This window comes from Oncorhynchus tshawytscha, linkage group LG26, assembly GCF_018296145.1.
Source record: "Oncorhynchus tshawytscha isolate Ot180627B linkage group LG26, Otsh_v2.0, whole genome shotgun sequence".
In the NCBI taxonomy this organism is placed as follows: domain Eukaryota; kingdom Metazoa; phylum Chordata; class Actinopteri; order Salmoniformes; family Salmonidae; genus Oncorhynchus; species Oncorhynchus tshawytscha.
In genome coordinates, this window is record NC_056454.1 from 36,145,453 (window position 1) to 36,165,473 (window position 20,021).

At 39.9% G+C, this 20,021-nt stretch overlaps 1 protein-coding gene across 1 annotated transcript in view; it reads right to left on the reverse strand.

Moving 5' to 3' along the window:
• The window catches only part of LOC112224856 (low-density lipoprotein receptor-related protein 1B), a 365,574-nt gene that overhangs the window by 22,195 nt on the left and 323,358 nt on the right, over positions 1–20,021 (reverse strand). The window contains 10 exon segments of the mRNA XM_042306367.1: positions 5,888–6,061; positions 6,689–6,805; positions 7,766–7,872; positions 8,438–8,661; positions 12,822–13,063; positions 16,644–16,763; positions 17,843–17,977; positions 18,294–18,437; positions 18,716–18,838; positions 19,061–19,183. Coding sequence (XP_042162301.1) covers positions 5,888–6,061; positions 6,689–6,805; positions 7,766–7,872; positions 8,438–8,661; positions 12,822–13,063; positions 16,644–16,763; positions 17,843–17,977; positions 18,294–18,437; positions 18,716–18,838; positions 19,061–19,183 — 1,509 coding nt within the window.

The following is a 20,021-nucleotide window of genomic DNA, read 5'->3' on the forward strand; positions in this document are numbered from 1 at the left end:
GAGCCACTACAGTCCCTGGTTCAAATACAGGCTGTATCACATCTGCCAGTGATTGGGAGTTCCATAGGGTGGCTCACAATTGGCCCAGCATCGGACGGGTTTGGCTGGGGTAGGCCGTCATTGTAAATAACAATCTGTTCTTAAGTCACTTGCCTAGTTAAATTTAAAAAATGTTAATGTTAAGAGGATTTGTCATTCAAGCCGAAGCTTCAATACAGTCGTCAAATAAAAAACATCCACTCCTTTATTACTATTGTTCCATTAAACATTCTGAGGCAAACACACAGGGAAGAAGCTAAACCTTATGGATTTAGTTAATACTGTGCACAAATGTATTTCTATTCAGAATCAACAAGAAATATGGTCCATATTCCACTCAATTCCTGGTCCCAAAGGACTACTATATCCGGGCGCCGATGACATAGATGTCGATAAAGGCTGCACCTCGCACCTCTCTGATTCAGAGGGGTTGGATTAAATGTTGGAGACACATTTCAGTTGAATGCATTCAGTTGCACAACTGACTAGGTATCCCCCTTTCCTTTCCTGTTAGTGAACACTACTTTGATATGCACCACATCAGCAACATGCTGCCATATTCCTCCAATAAGTCAATGGAAGCCTTGGGTTTTCAATAATAACAAAAAAAAAAAGTATTGTGTTTGGGGTGATAGGGATCATCGTGGTTCAAAGCTAGCGAAAGAATGGGTGTCCATGTGTTCTGCTGAAGACATCAAAACAACAGCAACATGCTGGCCAGACCGGACGCGTCGCGTGCATTGTAAAATAAATGTACACATACATGTTATTAAATTATTGCTTAGTCAGGCACTAAAATAGAACTTGATTCTATTTGTGACGCTCGAAACGCTGCAAGAACTGCCTCTCCCATCTCCTCACTGTTTTTTAGGAGCATTTACCCACGTGCCATCTCCTTATTGGTTTTTAGGAGCATATATCCACGTGGGTGATTGAAAGATGAACTGAGGTCCACACGCCATTCGGGTGTGATAATGGACCTTAATGTTGCTTGCCAACTGCCATTTAAAGTCCAAAGAAGAAGAAGAAGCCTGGAGGAAGGAGGAGAGATGACTAGAAACAAATTCGGGTTTACTGTTTTTATCTGTGGATTAATTGTCGGAGTAGAGGAAATTGTGCATTTCAGGTAAAATAGCAACCCAATGTTTAGATCCCATTACAAATTCGCTAGAAACAGCAAGCTAGCTAGCTAAATTGCCATAAATGTTTAATGCTTTGAACCTGTCCCCAAATTACCGTAATATAATTGGTTCAGAGTTTGTTTTGATATTTCGTGTCCTGATTGCGTCTGGTGTGGGGGGACAAAATCAGCACTCGTGCGGTCTGGTCAGCATGTAACACTCCTGGTATTTCTGTTCTGCTAGCTGTGCATTAACTTATGCTGCCTAAAGAGTAGGCTACAAAAATCAAATCTCATTTTATTTTTCACATGCGCTGAATACAACAGGTCCTTAACCAACAATGCGGTTTTAAGAAAAACAAGTGTCAAGAAAGTATTTGCTAAAATAAGCTGACGTAAAACACACAAAAAAAGAAGAAGAAAATAGAAAAATAACAAATAATTAAAAAGCACCAATAAAATAACAGTAGCAAGGCTATATACAGGGGTACCGGTACAGAGTAAATGTGCGGGGGCACAGGTTAGTCAAGGTAATTGAGGTAATATGTACATGTAGGTAGAGGTAAGTGACTATGCATAGATAATAAACAGAGAGTAGCCGCAGAAGCTGGACTAATGAGTCTTTGGGGAACGGTTCAGCTGCCCTTTAGTGCCTGACGCTCCACAACTATAAACACGATACAGATAACAAATAGCACCCGAGAGCTACAGTGAAAAGAGAAGTGGGGAGGCAGAGGATGAAGGATATATTGGTTTGATTGCTCCTAACATGGGAGATGAAATGACTCTCATGTCCCACACTTGAGAAAATGAAAAACTAGCTCAAGAAACACTTGCACTTCCATCCAGACTGTGGACCCACAGTTATCTGCAGTCTGTGTTGGTGAACCAGATAGAATATCAATGCGAAATTGTCGTTACTATTGTTTTTTAAATTATTATTATTTTTTCACATTTATTTGACCAGGTAGGCAAGTTGAGAACAAGTTCTCATTTACAATTGCGACCTGGCCAAGATAAAGCAAATCAGTTCGACACATACAACAACACAGAGTTACAGATGGAATAAACAAACATACAGTCAATAATACAATAGAAAACGTCTATATACAGTGTGTGCAAATGAGGTAAGGCAATAAATAGGCCATAGTGGCGAAGTAATTACAATATAGCAATTAAACATTGGAGTGATAGATGTGCAGAAGACGAATGTGCAAGTAGAGATACTGGAGAGCAAAGGAGCAAAATAGATAAATAAATACAGTATGGGGATGAGGTAGTTGGATGGACTATTTACAGATGGGCTATGTACAGGTGCAGTGATCTGTGAGCTGCTCTGACAGCTGGTGCTTAAAGTTAGTGAGGGAGATATGAGTCTCCAGCTTCAGTGATTTTTGCAATTCTTTCCAGTCATTGGCAGCAGAGAACTGGAAGGAAAAGGCGGCCAAAGGAGGAATTGGCTTTCGGGGGTGACCAGTGAACTATACCTACTGCTACGGGTGGGTGCTGCTATGGTGACCAGTGAGCTGAGATAAGGCGGGGCCTTAAATAGCAAAGACTCATAGATGATCTGGAGCCAGTGGGTTTGGCGATGAATATGAAGCGAGGGCCAGCCAAGGACAGCATACAGGTCACAGTGGTGGGTAGTATATGGGGCTTTGGTATCAAAATGGATGGCACTGTGATAGACTGCATCCAATTTTCTGAGTAGAGTGTTGGAGGCTATTTTGTAAATGACATCGCGGAAGTCAAGGATCGGTAGGATAGTCAGTTTTACGAGGGTATATTTGGCAGCATGAGTGAAGGATGCTTTGTTGCGAAATAGGAAGCCGGTTCTAGATTGTTTTGGATTGGAGATGCTTAATGTGAGTCTGGAAAGGAGAGTTTACATCCTAACCAGACACCTAGGTATTTGTAGTTGTCAGAACCGTCCAGAGTAGTGATGCTGGATGGGCAGGCAGGTGCTGGTAGCGATCGGTTGAAGAGCATGCATTTAGTTTTATTTGCATTTAAGAGCAGTTGGAGGCCACAGAAGGAGAGTTAAATGGCATTAAAGCTCGTCTGGAGGTTTGTTAACACAGTGTCCAAAGAAGGGCCAGAAGTATACAGAATGGTATCATCTGCGTAGAGGTGGATCAGAGAATCACCAGCAGCAAGAATGACATCATTGATGTATACAGAGAAAAGAAAGAAACCAAGGCTGTTGAGTCTGCCGATAAGAATGTGGTGATTCGAAAGCCTAGGCCAGATCTATGAATACAGCTGCACTATATTGTCTCTTATCGATAGAGGTTATGATATCGTTTAGGACCTTGAGCACGGCTGAGGTGCACCCATGATCAGCTCGGAAACCAGATTGCAGAGCGGAGAAGCTACGGTGGGATTCGAAACAGTCGGTGATCTGTTTGTTAACTTGGCTTTTGAAGACCTTAGAAAAGGCAGGGTACAATAGATATAGGTCTGTAACAGTTTGGGTCCAGAGTGTCTCCCCCTTTGAAGAGGGGAATGACCGCAGCAGCTTTCCAATCTCTGGGGTTCTCAGACGATACAAAAGAGAGGTTGAACAGGCTAGTAAAGGGGTAGCAACAATTTCAGCTGATCATTTTAGAAAGAGAGGGCCCAGATTGTCTAGCCCTGCTGATTTGTACCGGTCCAGATTTTGCAGATCTTTCAGAACATCAGCTATCTGGACTTGGGTGAAGGAGAAATGGGGAGGCTTGGCCAGCCGTAGAAAAATGCTTATTGAAATTCTCCATTATCGTGGATTTATCGGTTTTGACAGTGTTTCCTAGCCTCAGTGCAGTGGGCAGCTGGGAGGAGGTGCTCTTATTATCCATGGACTTTACAGTGTCCCAAAACCTTTTGGAGTTTGTGCTGCAGGATGCAAATTTCTGTTTGAAAAAGCTAGCCTTTGCTTTCCTAAATGACTGTGTATATTGGTTCCTAACTTCCATGCAAAGTTGCATATCGCGGGGGCTATTCGAAGCTAATACAGTATGCCACAGGATGTTTTTGTGCTGGTCAAGGGCAGTCAGGTCTGGAGTGAACCACGGGCTATATCTGTTCCCGATTCAAATATTTTTCAATGAGAAATGCTTATTTAAGATTGTGAGGAAAGCACTTTTAAAGAATAACCAGACATCTTCTACTGACGGAATGAGGTCAATATCCTTCCAGGATACCCGGGCTAGGTCGATTAAAAAGGCCTGCTCGCTGAAGTGTTTTAGGGAGCGTTTGACAGTGATGAGGGTTGGTCGTTTGAACGCAGACCTATTATGGACGAAAGCAATGAGAGTGATCGCTGAGATCCTAGTTGAAGACAGCAGAGGTGTATTTGGAGAGCAGGTTGGGTAGGATGATATCTATGAGGGTGCCTGTGTTTACAGATTTGGGTTTGTACCTGGTAGGTTCATTGATCATTTGTGTGAGATTGAGGGCATCAAGCTTAGATTGTAGGATGGGGTGGGGTGTTAAGCATGTCCCAGTTTAGATCACCTAACAGCACGAGCTCTGAAGATAGATGGGGGGCAATCGATTCATGTGGTGTCCAGGGCACAGCTGGGGGCAGAAGGTGGTCTATAGCAAGTGACAACGGTAAGGGACTTGTTTCTGGAAAGGTGGATTTTTAAAAGTAGAAGCTCAAATTGTTTGGGCCCAGACCTGGATAGTAAAGACAGAACTCTGCAGGCTATCTCTGCAGTAGATTGCAACTCCGCCCCCTTTGGCACTTCTATCTTGTTGTAAAATGTTATAGTTTGGGATAGAAATGTAAGGGTTTTTGGTGGCCTTCCTAAGCCAGGATTCAGACACTGCTAAGACATCTGGGTTGGCAGAGTGTGCTAAAGCAGTGAATAAAACAAACCTAGGGAGGAGGCTTCTAATGTTAACTTGCATGAACCAAAGGCTTTTACGGTTACAGAAGTCAACAAATGAGAGCACCTGGGGAATAGGTGTGGTACTGGGGGCTACAGGGCTTCGGTTAACCTCTACATCACCAGAGTAGTAGTAGGATAAGGGTACGGCTAAAGGTTATAAGAACTGGTCGTCTAGTACGTTCGGAACAGAGAGTAAAAGGAGCAGGTTTCTGGGCGCGGTAGAATAGATTCAATGCATAATGTACAGACAAAGGTATGGTAGGATGTGAATACAGTGGAGGTAAACCAAGGCATTGAGTGACGATGAGAGAGGTATTGTCTCTGGAGACATCAATTAAACCAGGTGAGGTCACCGCATGTGTGGGAGGTGAGACAAGAGGGCATATTGAGGCATATTGAGCAGTGCTGAAGGCTCTACAGTGAAATAAGACAATAATCACTAACCAAAACGGCAAAACGGTAATACCATGTTACTAGCATATCATGTTACTGGCATATCATGTTAGTTGCCATTGTTATACTTCCATTTTTTACCTAGGCAAATCAGTTAAGAACAAATTCTTATTTTCAATGAGGGCCTTGGAACAGTGAGTTAACTGCCTTGTTCAGGGTCAGAACGACAGTTTTACCTTGTCAGCTCGGAGATTCAATCTTGCAACCTTTCGGTCTTGCAATATTTCGGCTCTAACCACTAGGATACCTGCCGCCCCCTTTTAAGCTTGATGGCTATTGAAATGGTACTTTCACTATGCACATGACCCTCCTAATTTCCCTGCATTACCCAAGACCCTTATTAACATTTGTATTCATTAAATTACCCATTGAAACACAGCAGTAGATTTGATATATTTACCATCTTGCTGCTTATATCGGTGGGAGATCAGGACATTGGTCGTTTTCTCGAGACCCAAGTGGAGAAACTCCACAGGCTGTTTGCCATACTTGTGAACTCTGAAGACTTCATGTTTTAGACCAGTCCCGTAGATGTAGTCTTCAAATATGTCAATCCTGTATGGCTGGGATATTCCTGGGAACACAGCCATGGAAACAGAATGAAGGCAGGGTGGAAAGAAGCATATGACCATGAACACTGTGAAAAAATAAAATAATATATATGTTTTTTAGAAAATCCTATTTGGGATGGTAAAATGTTTTCAGTGCAAACTTAAATGCCTAAAACCAAATATAAAGTATGTAGAAAAGATAATGGAGCTATATATTTTCCTTTGAGAACTAACAAAATAAAAACTAGACAGTCAGGGAGAATAAAAATTGTCATGTCATGGAGCCCCTATTGATCTTGTTATAATGTATGAGTCACTCAGATATCATGCAAACACGGCATACGTGTTAACAAAATGTGTAGAATTGCAGGAAATGTACTTTAAAATAACAAAATGCTGTCTCTGCAGCCAAGAGGGCCTCTAAACATTTTGGTGGTAGACTGTGCCATTGGCCACGGCCACTACCCCCCAATGCAACTTTGCCACAGTTGCTGGAAAAAATCCTAAGGGAAACACTAAACACAAACGCACACACTATGTTATTGTAGCAATCTGTTGATAAAATGTAGAGGAAATTAAACAACGATCACATCAGTAGCTAGTATGTGCTTGGAAAGTAAATCTTTGTTTTGTTCTCAGAGTGGTGTTACCGTGTCTGTCCCTGATTGCAACCAGAGGGTCCGACCCATCCAATCTCACACTGCCTATCTCGGAGAGCTCAGGATCAGCCCAGTACAAACGTTGGTTGAAGTAATCGATGGCCAGACCTGGTAAGGATGAGAGAACAAACTTTATTTTCCTCATGAATTTTGTAAAGATCAATATGGATGCCTTCATTCTGAGAACATTCAGATTATAAACAATGTTCTTGAAATATTTGAACACAATTGCATGGATTGCAGCTGTCAACATTCCATATAAACTGCGGATAGACTGCATAAACTGACAGTTATTTAATCTATTTCCTTTTGGTACCTCACTTCCTACGCAGCTGAGAGAAATTCATTAACATTTAAATGGAATCATTCTACAGGATATATACAGTACCAGTCAAAAGTTTGTGCAAAACTGTCATCAAGACAAGGGGTGGTTACTTTGAAGAATCACTTTTTTGGTTACTACATGATTCCATATGTGTTATTTCATAGTTTTGATGTCTTCACTATCATGTAGAAAATAGTAAAAACAAAGAAAAACCCTTGAATGAGTAGATGTGTCTAAACTTTTGATTGGTACTGCATATACCAGCATATATATATATATATATATATATATATATATATATATTTTTTTTTTAATTACAGATTTTTGGTGTTAAATCTAATATGTGTGGATAAAATACCCAAGTTGCCATGGTGATTAAATTGGTGTGCGTTTTTACACAGATTGTGAATTCCTTCTACCTTGGAGACAGTTCATGGGTCCCTGATATTAAAGGAGGCCAAACCATCTTTAAAAACTAGATCAGCACCAAGTGTCTCCCCCAGGACCATAACAACAGGTTTGGTCTGTCAGAGACACTCATTAACTTTTTCCATGGCCTTATTTTAACCAGCTTTATCCTCTAGTCTACAACTAGCCTGGTCCCAGATCGGTATTTGCTGTCTTACCAACTCCTACAGTCATTGCCTTTAACAAGATTGTGAAAAAATGTTATCCTATGGTACAGTATGTTAGCTAAATCAAACATACTAATGTGACATGAGGAGACACTGTACTGTAGATACCTGTTGGTCTCCTGAGGTTCTTTTCCAAAAATATCCTACGCATAGTCCCATCCATAGCCGACTCCTCAATATGAGAATGATCACCTATTACTGTCCAATACATCATCCTGTAGAAGGTACAAAGACAAGTATTTTCTGTTGGGTCTCCATAGCATCTGGTCTAATGGATATCAGGGGATTAAATGCACAGAGATTGGAATTCCTATCTATATTTATAGAATCCCTGCTATAGTTATAGAATCCCTTTAATCCCTGTCTATATTTATAGAATCCCTGTAATTCCTGTCTATATTTATAGAATCCCTGCTATAGTTATAGAATCCCTGTAATCCCTGTCTATACTTATAGAATCCCTGTAATCCCTGTCTATACTTATAGAATCCCTGTAATGCTTGTCTATACTTATAGAATCCCTGTAATCCCCATCTATACTTATAGAGTCCCTGGAACCACTGATATATTTATGGAATCCCTGGAAACCCTGTCAAATACTGTATGTATGGCTTAACAAATCAGTAAAGAAAACACATTTTGGAAACCATCTTGGATGCATTTTTCAAAATTGCACAGCCGTCTTCCTTCAGCAGAGTTACAAAATAATGATAAAGCAGAAAGGTATAAAGTGACAACATAATGATGAAATTGAACATTGAATGAAAAGGATGCTCTTACCCTTGCGGTGGGTTGACAGCGATGGCGTACGGCTCTCCTGCAATGTCAGTTATCAGACGGGTGCAATTTGGCCCTCTGAGCTGGCCCACGTTTATAGAGTATCTGAGCTTAGTCCAGTGGGCTGTGTAATAGCTGAACCAGTGCATTCGAGAATGGTCTGTCCAATAGATATTTCCTGTAATCCAGTCAGCAGACACATCCCTCGGTCTACGGAAGTCTGAACACTGCAATGAAAATCAGAGCTTGTAAACATGAAAGCGTGAACATGACAAATACTTTCAAGGTATTTGTATTAAATATGGCAAATAAAGTTTAACATTCAGATGTGAAGAATTGTGTTATCCATTGACGTATTTAGATGCACTCACTATTCTTTCCCCTATCAAACATGATAGCGGTATGTCTAATCCAATACTTGATGCTAGTAAAGGTTTAGTAGCCTATGCTTAATGTGTAAGAAGTATTGCGTGTGATCAGGTTATTCTTTACAGTAATGTTTCCAATGAGACAACAATGGCTCAAACTTTAGATCTAGATCAATGTACAGTTCCTTGCGAAAGTATTCGGCCCGCTTGAACTTTGCGACCTTTTGCCACATTTCAGGCTTCAAACATAAAGATATAAAACTGTATTTTTTTGTGAAGAATCAACAACAAGTGGGACACAATCATGAAGTGGAACGACATTTATTGGATATTTCAAACTTTTTTAACAAATCAAAAACTGAAAAATTGGGCGTGCAAGATTATTCAGCCCCCTTAAGTTAATACTTTGTAGCGCCACCTTTTGCTGCGATTACAGCTGTAAGTCGCTTGGGGTATGTCTCTATCAGTTTTGCACATCGAGAGACTGAAATTTTTTCCCATTCCTCCTTGCAAAACAGCTCGAGCTCAGTGAGGTTGGATGGAGAGCATTTGTGAACAGCAGTTTTCAGTTCTTTCCACAGATTCTCGATTGGATTCAGGTCTGGACTTTGACTTGGCCATTCTAACACCTGGATATGTTTATTTTTGAACCATTCCATTGTAGATTTTGCTCTATGTTTTGGATCATTGTCTTGTTGGAAGACAAATCTCCGTCCCAGTCTCAGGTCTTTTGCAGACTCCATCAGGTTTTCTTCCAGAATGGTCCTGTATTTGGCTCCATCCATCTTCCCATCAATTTTAACCATCTTCCCTGTCCCTGCTGAAGAAAAGCAGGCCCAAACCATGATGCTGCCACCACCATGTTTGACAGTGGGGATGGTGTGTTCAGGGTGATGAGCTGTGTTGCTTTTACGCCAAACATAACGTTTTGCATTGTTGCCAAAAAGTTCAATTTTGGTTTCATCTGACCAGAGCACCTTCTTCCACATGTTTGGTGTGTCTCCCAGGTGGCTTGTGGCAAACTTTAAACGACACTTTTTATGGATATCTTTAAGAAATGGCTTTCTTCTTGCCTCTCTTCCATAAAGGCCAGATTTGTGCAATATACGACTGATTGTTGTCCTATGGACAGAGTCTCCCACCTCAGCTGTAGATCTCTGCAGTTCATCCAGAGTGATCATGGGCCTCTTGGCTCCATCTCTGATCAGTCTTCTCCTTGTATGAGCTGAAAGTTTAGAGGGACGGCCAGGTCTTGGTAGATTTGCAGTGGTCTGATACTCCTTCCATTTCAATATTATCGCTTGCACAGTGCTCCTTGGGATGTTTAAAGCTCGGGAAATCTTTTTGTATCCAAATCCGGCTTTAAACTTCTTCACAACAGTATCTCGGACCTGCCTGGTGTGTTCCTTGTTCTTCATGATGCTCTCTGCGCTTTTAACGGACCTCTGAGACTATCACAGTGCAGGTGCATTAACACGGAGACTTGATTACACACAGGTGGATTGTATTTATCATCATTAGTCATTTAGGTCAACATTGGATCATTCAGAGATCCTCACTGAACTTCTGGAGAGAGTTTGCTGCACTGAAAGTAAAGGGGCTGAATAATTTTGCGCGCACAATTTTTCAGTTTTTGATTTGTTAAAAAAGTTTGAAATATCCAATAAATGTTGTTCCACTTCATGATTTTGTCCCACTTGTTGTTGATTCTTCACAAAAAAATACAGTTTTATATCTTTATGTTTGAAGCCTGAAATGTGGCAAAAGGTCGCAAAGTTCAAGGGGGCCGAATACTTTCGCAAGGCACTGTACATCATGGTATTTGAATAATAGTATCTCCAAATGACATTGAAAGATGTGTGTCATTAATCGTAAAACAATTTACTGGCTTTCTTTGAGTTTGTCAGTAGCCATATCTACAAATGAGAAAAATGAATCGTCCGAGACATTCATTGCATTAAAGGGGAACATTGGCAAATTTCAAAAATATATCTATGTTTCTAAACCCCTCTGACTAGTTGATGGACTGTCTGTCAAAGCGTGTATATCTCTCACTCAGGGAGAGCGAGGTAGAACTAGAGCTACATCACAGAGTTATAAAACTTTCCAGTAGCCGCAGCACTAGATAGAACTTTGTGTAATATCTTTAATCTACGAAAAATATAAAACATTCTATCAAACCAAAAATACAACATTTGTGAAGTCCAATCAATTGTGAGATATGGCATATACATTTTATGTGATCCATTTGGGTCACGGGTTCACAATTTGACAATTTCTGAGGAAAGGAGCCGACCTTAGTCCGCCTCCCACTTTTATCCTGTAACTCCATTGTACATAATTGCACCTGCCAATCAACACTGTCCATCTTCCCTATTAACAGTTGGCTACACACCAAAATATATCTACTAAATGTAGAATGAAAGACTAGTGAGATTGCAACATAACACCCACTTCATAGGATGACACATATGGGCTAAAAGGCTCATTTATGTACAAATGTTTCATTAGACTGTAATGTTCCTACAGTAGCCAGCTGACAGCAAACATATCCTTCTAAATTCATTTGTTGCAGATATAATAGATAGATGCATGCATCAGTAGCTAGGCTATCGAAATGCGACTCATGCTCACTGTCCAAGTTTTCATTGGGGTAGATCAAATATTCTATTATTAAAATGATTATTAGCCTACATTTACATTTTCAAATCGGTATAATAATGCAATCATTTACAAAACTATGCAGAGGATTTAATTTGCAAGCCAGGGCCAAATTGCCTTCCTCGAGCAAGCAGAAGAATGTCATAATGTAACCATTATTGAAAAGTATTCCTATAGCCTATGTTTAAATCAAATACTCTTGCATAAAATACCCTACATGTGAAAGTCGTATATTGATTATGTATAGCACAGAAGAATGATGATCACTGCAATCAACAGCTGCAGTGTTGCTCATTGGATTACCCCATATCATGGAATAGGCTATGTGAAAGTTTATCGAGACAAAAGGCAGACACATGGAATTATTTGTTTTGGATGGATGGTTGACATGATAGAAAGGTAGGCGGATATTTTCTTATCTAAATGTGGGTGAAGCTTTTCTTCAGTATACATTTATTAAGCTTGTTATGCGTGTTGTACTGTACTCGCACCAGGGAAAAACCTTATTGCCTATTGTGCAATATATTTCAAACTTCTAACAAAATACACCAGAGGCGTGTTGTGTTGGGTGATGTGCTAATGTCGAATGTAGGCCATTTTGAAAACTTCCAGTGTGTTGTGTTTCTGAGGAGCCCCCTTGTGTGTGTGTTGTTGCATGAGCTGGCTGCTGTTCCCTCCTTGCTTGGCCGGGATCTCGGAAAAGGTACAATTGTGAACCCGCGACCCAAATTGTTCACATAAAATGTTATGCCACATCTCCCAATCGATTGGCTTTCCCTATTTTAGTATTTTCGCTGTGACAGAACGTTTATATTTTATTCCATAAAGTTCTATCTAGCACTGCACTGAGTGGGGGGCTGTATAACCCTGTGACGTAGCTCTCGCTCTAGCTCCACCTTGTCTCCCTGAGTGAGAGAGGTGCGCACATTGACAGACAGTCCAACATCAAGGCAGAGGGGGTTAGGAACATAGACCATTTTTCAAAAATGTGTTGTTATTCTCCTTTATTTCAAACAAAACCTGGAAAAAGCTTGGCACCTAATGTTCTGTACTCTAGCTCACATGAGATATGTGACTATATGATGTACATTTCATCTTCAAGCACTCACTGCTATATTCACGCTCTCACGGCTAATCATTTTATAATTAATTGTGCTCAAATGCAGTAACCAAGACATACTGTAGATTCAATGGATTTAGAAAAGAAAAAAACATGCATATCTTGTGATAGTGTTACTTAAACATTACTGTAGATATCCTGTGGATATTAGTAAGCAGACATTGAATGGACAATATCATACATTTCAAAGTAAAGTAGACTTTCCAACCACCCTAACCACACCTTTGGAAATACTTACTATGTTTCCGACATTAGTTTTAGTTTGACTCTTGTCTAGGATTTCTTTGTAAAAAAGTCCACCGGGGTTAAACTGGGTAGCCCAGATAACCTTTTGTTGGTGTAACAGAGCATCCATCCCAATAATGCGGGCATTGTCCTCGATGCGAGTGAGGAGTTTGTGTCCATGGCTCTGGTTAAACGGATACACAAAACTTCGGATTTCAGTGTCATTAGCTATGTAGAGCACTCGATCTTCTGGTCCTGCCCGTTGTTGAGTTATTAATATGCAAAAAAAATGAAAAGTGGCTAAATTCCATTTGGGGTTTTAAACAACAGTTTGACAGCATAATTTAATTTACAGAAGCAAAAAAGTATAATATATGGCAATCAAGTCATATATAAACATTCTTGGGCAGTTTTCTGGACACATTAAGCCTAGACCTGGACTAAAAAGCATTTTTGATGCAGATTCTACTTTGATTTTTCTTTTTATTCCAGGATTAGGATGAATCTGCGTCCAACAAACTGCCCCCATATATCACATATTCCTTGTGGATCAGGATAATAATATATAATCACATAGTAACAAGACCAGTAATTTATTACTACTACTACTACCTGTGATGCCAATCAGTAGGAATAGTGGGGATAGAGGGGATATGTCATTAAAATGGGAAAAGTGCCTTCAGAAAGCATTCATACCCATTGACTTATTCCACATTTTGTTGTGTTACAGCCTGAAATCGAAATGGATTAAATGTATTTTTCACTCACCCATCTACACACAATTCTCCATAATGACAAAGTGAAAACATGTTTTTATAAATGTTTGCTAAATTATTGAAAATGAAATAAATATCTAATTTACATATGTATTCACACCTCTTTGCTATGACACTCCAAATTGAGCTCCAAATTGAGGTGCATCCAATTTCCCTTGATCATCCTTGATATGTCGCTACAACTTGATTGGTGTCCACCTGTGGCCAATTCAATTGTTTGGACATGATTTAGAAAGAAACACACCTGTCTATATAAAAGGTCCAACAGTTGCCAATGCATGTCAGAGCAGAAACTACATCTCCAAGATAGAATTGTGATGAGGCATATATCTGAGGAAGCAGTGGTGGGCCGTCAGGACCAGCAAGGCCTTCTCTGCTGGCCTAAACATCATCAGAATATATATATTTTTTAAATATATTTTCCCACAAATATGTATTAAATTATTCCCCAGAGTAAGAGTTATACTCTTCATTTCATAGCTTTCCTCTTGGTTGCACTGCTTCCAGCCCCAGGTTGAGATTTGGAGGGCTGGTCTTTATGTTAGATCTTTTATCCAATCATATTCAGCCATGATGTGTTGCCAGGGGTCTAAAATCTGCCCTCAGGCCTTCAGAATCAACAGTGCGGGTGCTTGTAGCTTAAAGTGAATGGAAATTAAAATTTAGTGTCAACCAATCAGCTTTAGAGTTGGCTATTGTACGCCTGCTGGCTGGCTCCAGTGTTACACAGGAGCCAGCTAGCAGGCGTAGTGCATACACATCTTTTGATTGGATTACCAATATTGAGAGGCAGGTCCTATATGGGCAGGTCTATGCAGAATCTCAGAACTAGGAAACTGAATTTGATAAACAAATTAATTTGCGTACTACGAAGCTGTTTTTTCAACCCACAATGGCGGAAGGAGAAGATATCGATTTGGTCGAGGATATAATTATAACGCCATTCTCAAGACAAACTTTTCAAGAAAAGTTAGACATTGTCAGGAGAGGTCGACGCCGACGCTACAAAGCCTGTCACAGGCGGGAAAGGGGTTCTTTCGCCACTTTCAAAGTTCCAACTACGAGCGCTATCAATGGCTCACAGGCTCCGAGAAGCACTGCAAACTGTACTGCTGGGAATGCCTATTGTTTGCAAGTGATCGATTTGGTGTTTGGAGTCACACTGGCTTTGCAAACTTGAGTTGTCTAACCAAGGCAGCAACGAGACACCAAAGTACGGCTGGGCACTTACAAGCAATGGTGCTTTTGAAAACTTTTGGGGACACCCGAGTGGATCTACAGCTCAACGAACAAGCGCGCAGGGCAACGAAGCTGCACAATGAAAAGGTATTGTACTCTTCCCCTGCAATTCTCTGAATAAAAATGTCAATTTCAAGGTGACGCAACGCCTGGTTATACTGCGTTTCTGTCTAAATGTATAGTGTCTAGAGCCATGGTACCATAATGATGGTAATAAGAGGTGGATTAATTCGGGTGGGACTGTGTAGGACTTCACTGAAGGCCCAGGCCCCAGGCACGCCACTGTGAGGAAGGGTATACAACAATGTTGAAAGTTTCCAAAAGCACAGTGGTCTCCACCATTGGGAAACTGAAAAAATATGGAACTACCCAGGCTCTGTCTAGAGCTGGCTGTCCGATCAAACTGAGCAACCGGGCAAGAAGGACCTTGGTCAGGGAGGTGACCAAGAACCCAATGACCACTGACAGAACTACAGAGTTCATTGGCTGAGATGGGAGAACATGACAGAAGGACAACAGTTTCTACAGCACTTCACCAATCTGGGCATTATAGGAGTAGCCAGACAGAAGTCACTCCTGAGAAAAAGACACATGACAGCATGCCTTGAGTTTGCAAAAAGGCAAGTGAAAAACTCTGATGAGATATGGTCTGATGAGACAAAAATTTAACTATTTGGCCTAAATACAAAGCGCTATGTCTGGAAAAAAGCCAGGCACAGCTCACCACCCGTCTTACACCATCACTACCAGGTGATGTGCTATGGGAATGTTTTTCAGTGGCAGGGCCTGGGAGACTGGTAAGGATAGAGGAAACATTTAATGGAGCCAAATACAGGCAAATCCCTGATGAGAACCCGCTTCAGAGTGCAAACAACCTAAGACTGGAGTGAAGGCGAAGATTTACATTCCAACAGGACAATGACACCAAGCATACAGACAAACCAGAATGTGAAAGTCCTTGAATGGCCTCGCAAAAGCCCAGACTTGAATTCCATTGAAAATCTTTGGAAACTTAACAGAGCTTGAGAAAATCTGCAAGGAAGAATGGGAGAAAATCCCCAAATCAAGATATACCAAAGCTGTAATCGACTCCAAATGTGCTTCTACAAAGTATTGACTCAGGGGTGTGAATATTTATGATTAATTTTCAATACATTTGCAAAAATGTCGAAACATGTTTTCCCTGTCATTATGGGGTATTGTGTGTCGATGGTTGAGAAGAAAAAAATGATTTAATATATTTTAATTTCAAGGTTGTAACGCAACAACATTTAGAATATATTATACTTTCCGAAGGCACTGTATCACAGTGGTGTATACACCCGTAACTTTAACCCTTTAGAGAAAAGATGTGAAATAGATTTTAGTGAATATTGCCAATCATTATTAATATAATCCTTACTGGTCACATCAGAAACAGCTCAGTTTTAAACTATCTAAATTGTTAAATGACTGGTCTTGTATACATTCAGTATTACTTATACATTCCTGTTGTCTTAATGTAAAAGTTATCTGATAACTATGACAGTATCTTTACAATGAAGAGTGGTAAGGATAATGTACAGTTTCATCTATTGAATAAAACTAATCTTTTCAAATAAATGGTATACAATATTCAAGAACATTTTGCAGTTTATAGAAATACATAATATACTAACAGTATACTGATTTAATTCCTTTTAGCTTAAAAATACCAAATACAATACTGTATATCAATTGAAACTACAACAGTAAAAAAAATCCTAGCTCAATTTGTGGCACATCAAGATGATAGTTCAATGTAATTCAGTTAGAACATACAGTAATAAAATGGTCCATACCTTTTACTATACAGTTTCTATTGATTTCCTTGAAATTCTTGTCACAAGTACACTTGTAGGATCCTTTAGTGTTTGTACAATAGTGAGCACATGTGTCAAACTCAAGACACTCATTGATTTCTGAGGAGAAAAGGAAAAACATGTTCATTCAGTTACTGTACTGCACATGGAAACAGTTAAGCTGCCATACCTCTCAGAAATGTCAGTTAATGTTGATATTGCCCTAACCTATAGGATTTGAGGATACCTATTGTATACTGAAATAAAAATTAAAAAATACTTTAAAAAAAAGTGAGATTTGCACTAGATTGGACAGTTGCAATGTCAACATTTGGTATATATCATAAAAATATATGAAAACAAAAATGTGCTATTTGGTCTTAAGTTAAGGGTTAGGCATAAAGTTAGCAGTATGGTTAAATTCAGGGTTAAGGTTAGATTTAAAATCGGATGTTACGACTTTGTGGCTGAGAGACTACCCTGCAGAGCTGCCTACCAGTAAATGAGTCATCCCAATTAATGTCAACCTGCTAAAAATATATATATATATTGCTGTTAACACTGGTTCAGTTTCACATGTTGAAGTACGTTCATATACCAGCTTTACTAAGCAACAGTTACTGAGTCATATTCAGAGTAGCAGTCAGCTGATGTGATGACAACATGCATAGGAAGTCTAGGTTTAAATGGTCCTTGGTTATCTTTCAGAAAGAGTCTTAACCCATTACGAAAGTGGCAATTACAACTTGAGTACTTAGTTACTCTCCCCCTTAATAGAATAATCAATAACCACTGAGCACAAAAGCAATAACTAGGAGGCAAAAGCCAGGTTTAGAGTTCAGTTTATAATCGCAGATATCGTTATCTCCAACTAAATGATGCATAACTTGGCTACTCAATCCATAATTACTTAAGCTCATTGAGACTGGATGGCTTACTACATTATCTGTAAGTGAAAGCTACTAAGATACTATAAACACCTACTCGGAGATAAATATATTGAAGGAATTGGTGTCTGTAAGGAAAAACTAGAAAGCAATATGTTATGTATATTGTTCATTAACCATGGCTATGTACATATTTAACCATATTAGTTAAATGTATATATTTCTTAAATGTTTTAAAAAATGCCATTTATTATTACAGTAACGTTATTCTGTCTAATTAAACAGTGAGGGGAAAACCAGGCCGTACAGTACCTTCACACTGGGCAGTCTTCAGATTCCTCCTGAAGCCAGATTTGCACTGACATATTGCATTTGTGTTTGTCTGATTGCAAATTGCATCCTCCCCACATGGGTTTGTTTTCTTTCCACATATGTCTCCATTGGAAGCTACAGTCGAAGACAATGTGATTGCACATGAAAACACATTTCTATACATCGAATATACTTGCAAAAAGTTGTTCCATTGATGTGTGGAAGCCAGGTGAAGATCAACTTTCTTCAAACAAACAAAAAACTCAGCAAATTTGGGTCATGTATTGCCATAAATGTTCTGACATCATCTAACATTTGGATCTAGCAGAAGAATATAAGCAGAAGAGCCCTAGATTATCTCACGGCTCAAGTTCCTCCCTAGAAACATTTAATACTTCAATCTAAACAGAAGGATATTGATCTGTGTGACACACAAAACACACACACATACAGGCCTTGCAGTCCTGCTCATCCGATCCCCCGTCCCCACAGTCAATGAAGAGGTCACACTGCAGCTGGGCTGGGATGCATCGCTGGGTACTACAGGTGAACTCTGCCTTCCCACACCGTCTGGGTCTGCCAGACACCACCTCTGCTTTGGGACGCACACAGAAGCCAAACACACGTCAGGCTGCATCGGCAACAGAGAAGGCATTTGCATGAAAGGATGAGTGGAACTCTGAGATATTTTTATATGATGTGATGTGGAGTTTGTAGGGAAATCAAAGGAACTTGACTAATACAACATTGTTGCTGTTGTCGCACTGATACGATTAGGAATGATGTTTTATTGGAATATACAATTTCCTTAGTTCAACATTCTTGATGAAGAAAAATGTAATGTAATTTCAACTGTAGCTGGTGTAAACTCACCACATTCCTCCTCATCCGAGTTATCCCCACAGTCGTCAACCTTGTTACACAGTTGGTCAGGGCGCAGACACACACGGTCATTTCTGCATCGGTGTGGCCGTGTGGGGGGACAGGAAAGTTTGGCTGGAGGGGAGAAGAATAACACAAGTATTGCAGACAGTCAAATACATTTTAGTTCATTCAACATAGTCCATTCTAGTCTATTTAAATTACTCCATTCTAGTCCATTCAACAAAGTCCATTCTAGTCCATTCAACAGAATCCACCATTTCAAACATGAATATGACCTTGCATGGAGTTATAATAAAATATCCATCAAAGATCTAAGTTGTTATTTCAACCCACCACACATCTCTGTGTCCTCGTCTGAGTTGTCTCCACAGTCGTCCTTGCCATCACACACCCACGCATGGAGCTTGCATAAGGTGTTATTGCAAATGAACTCATCAGGACGGCAGAAGAAGATGCCTGAAATTACAAACGGAAGGGTAACAGTAGTGCTATGGGCTTTCTTTCACAAGGTTGTCTTATAGCTAGGTTTTTCCATTTCCTTCTAAACTTCTATTCAATAGCATTGTGCTATCACTATAGTGTCTGTATGAAAGAACATTCTTGTTAGCAAAGTCAGTGCTTAGTCAGAATATGACTATTGTTTTGTACACCTTTCACAGTAAAACACATGGCTAGAATGGTGATTGATATGCTACTAGCCATGTGTTATGTGTGAATTTCAACACCCCTTGTTGCTGACATGGTACTATGAAGGAAGAAAAGCAAATGTGTGTACCATATTGACAAGCATGTAATCTGTATTACAGTGTTCCAGTAAACATGCTCAACTCTACCCATAGTTGCAATCAATGTTCCCTCTAAACTGCGCGCGTGCATTTCCTCTTAGACTGCCGCACAGAAGAAATGCCATGCAAATACGCAAGAGATAGAACTTCACTCAGTTCGCGCCATTAGTTTGCACTATAGATCAACGTTTTTTCTGTGATCGAATAAACATTATATCAGCCCCTTTTCAATGCAACAAACCAAAAGAAATCTAACTTTGCAAGATTGAGTCTGTAATTTTGTTGTAGGCAGAGCCAGAGTGCAATGGAGTATAATTGTATTAGTGGTTGCGGTCTTTCAATCATGTGTGAGTGAATGCGCTTTTCAGATGACTTCAGATCAGAGCGCAGAGCCGTTTGCGTGCACATTCTGTTGATATTCTTTGCAAGTTAGCGAGTTATTAGCCCAGTTATAGATAAGTATAGGTCAGTAATACTGCTTCCTACAAGAGCACAAAATGTGTAGAATA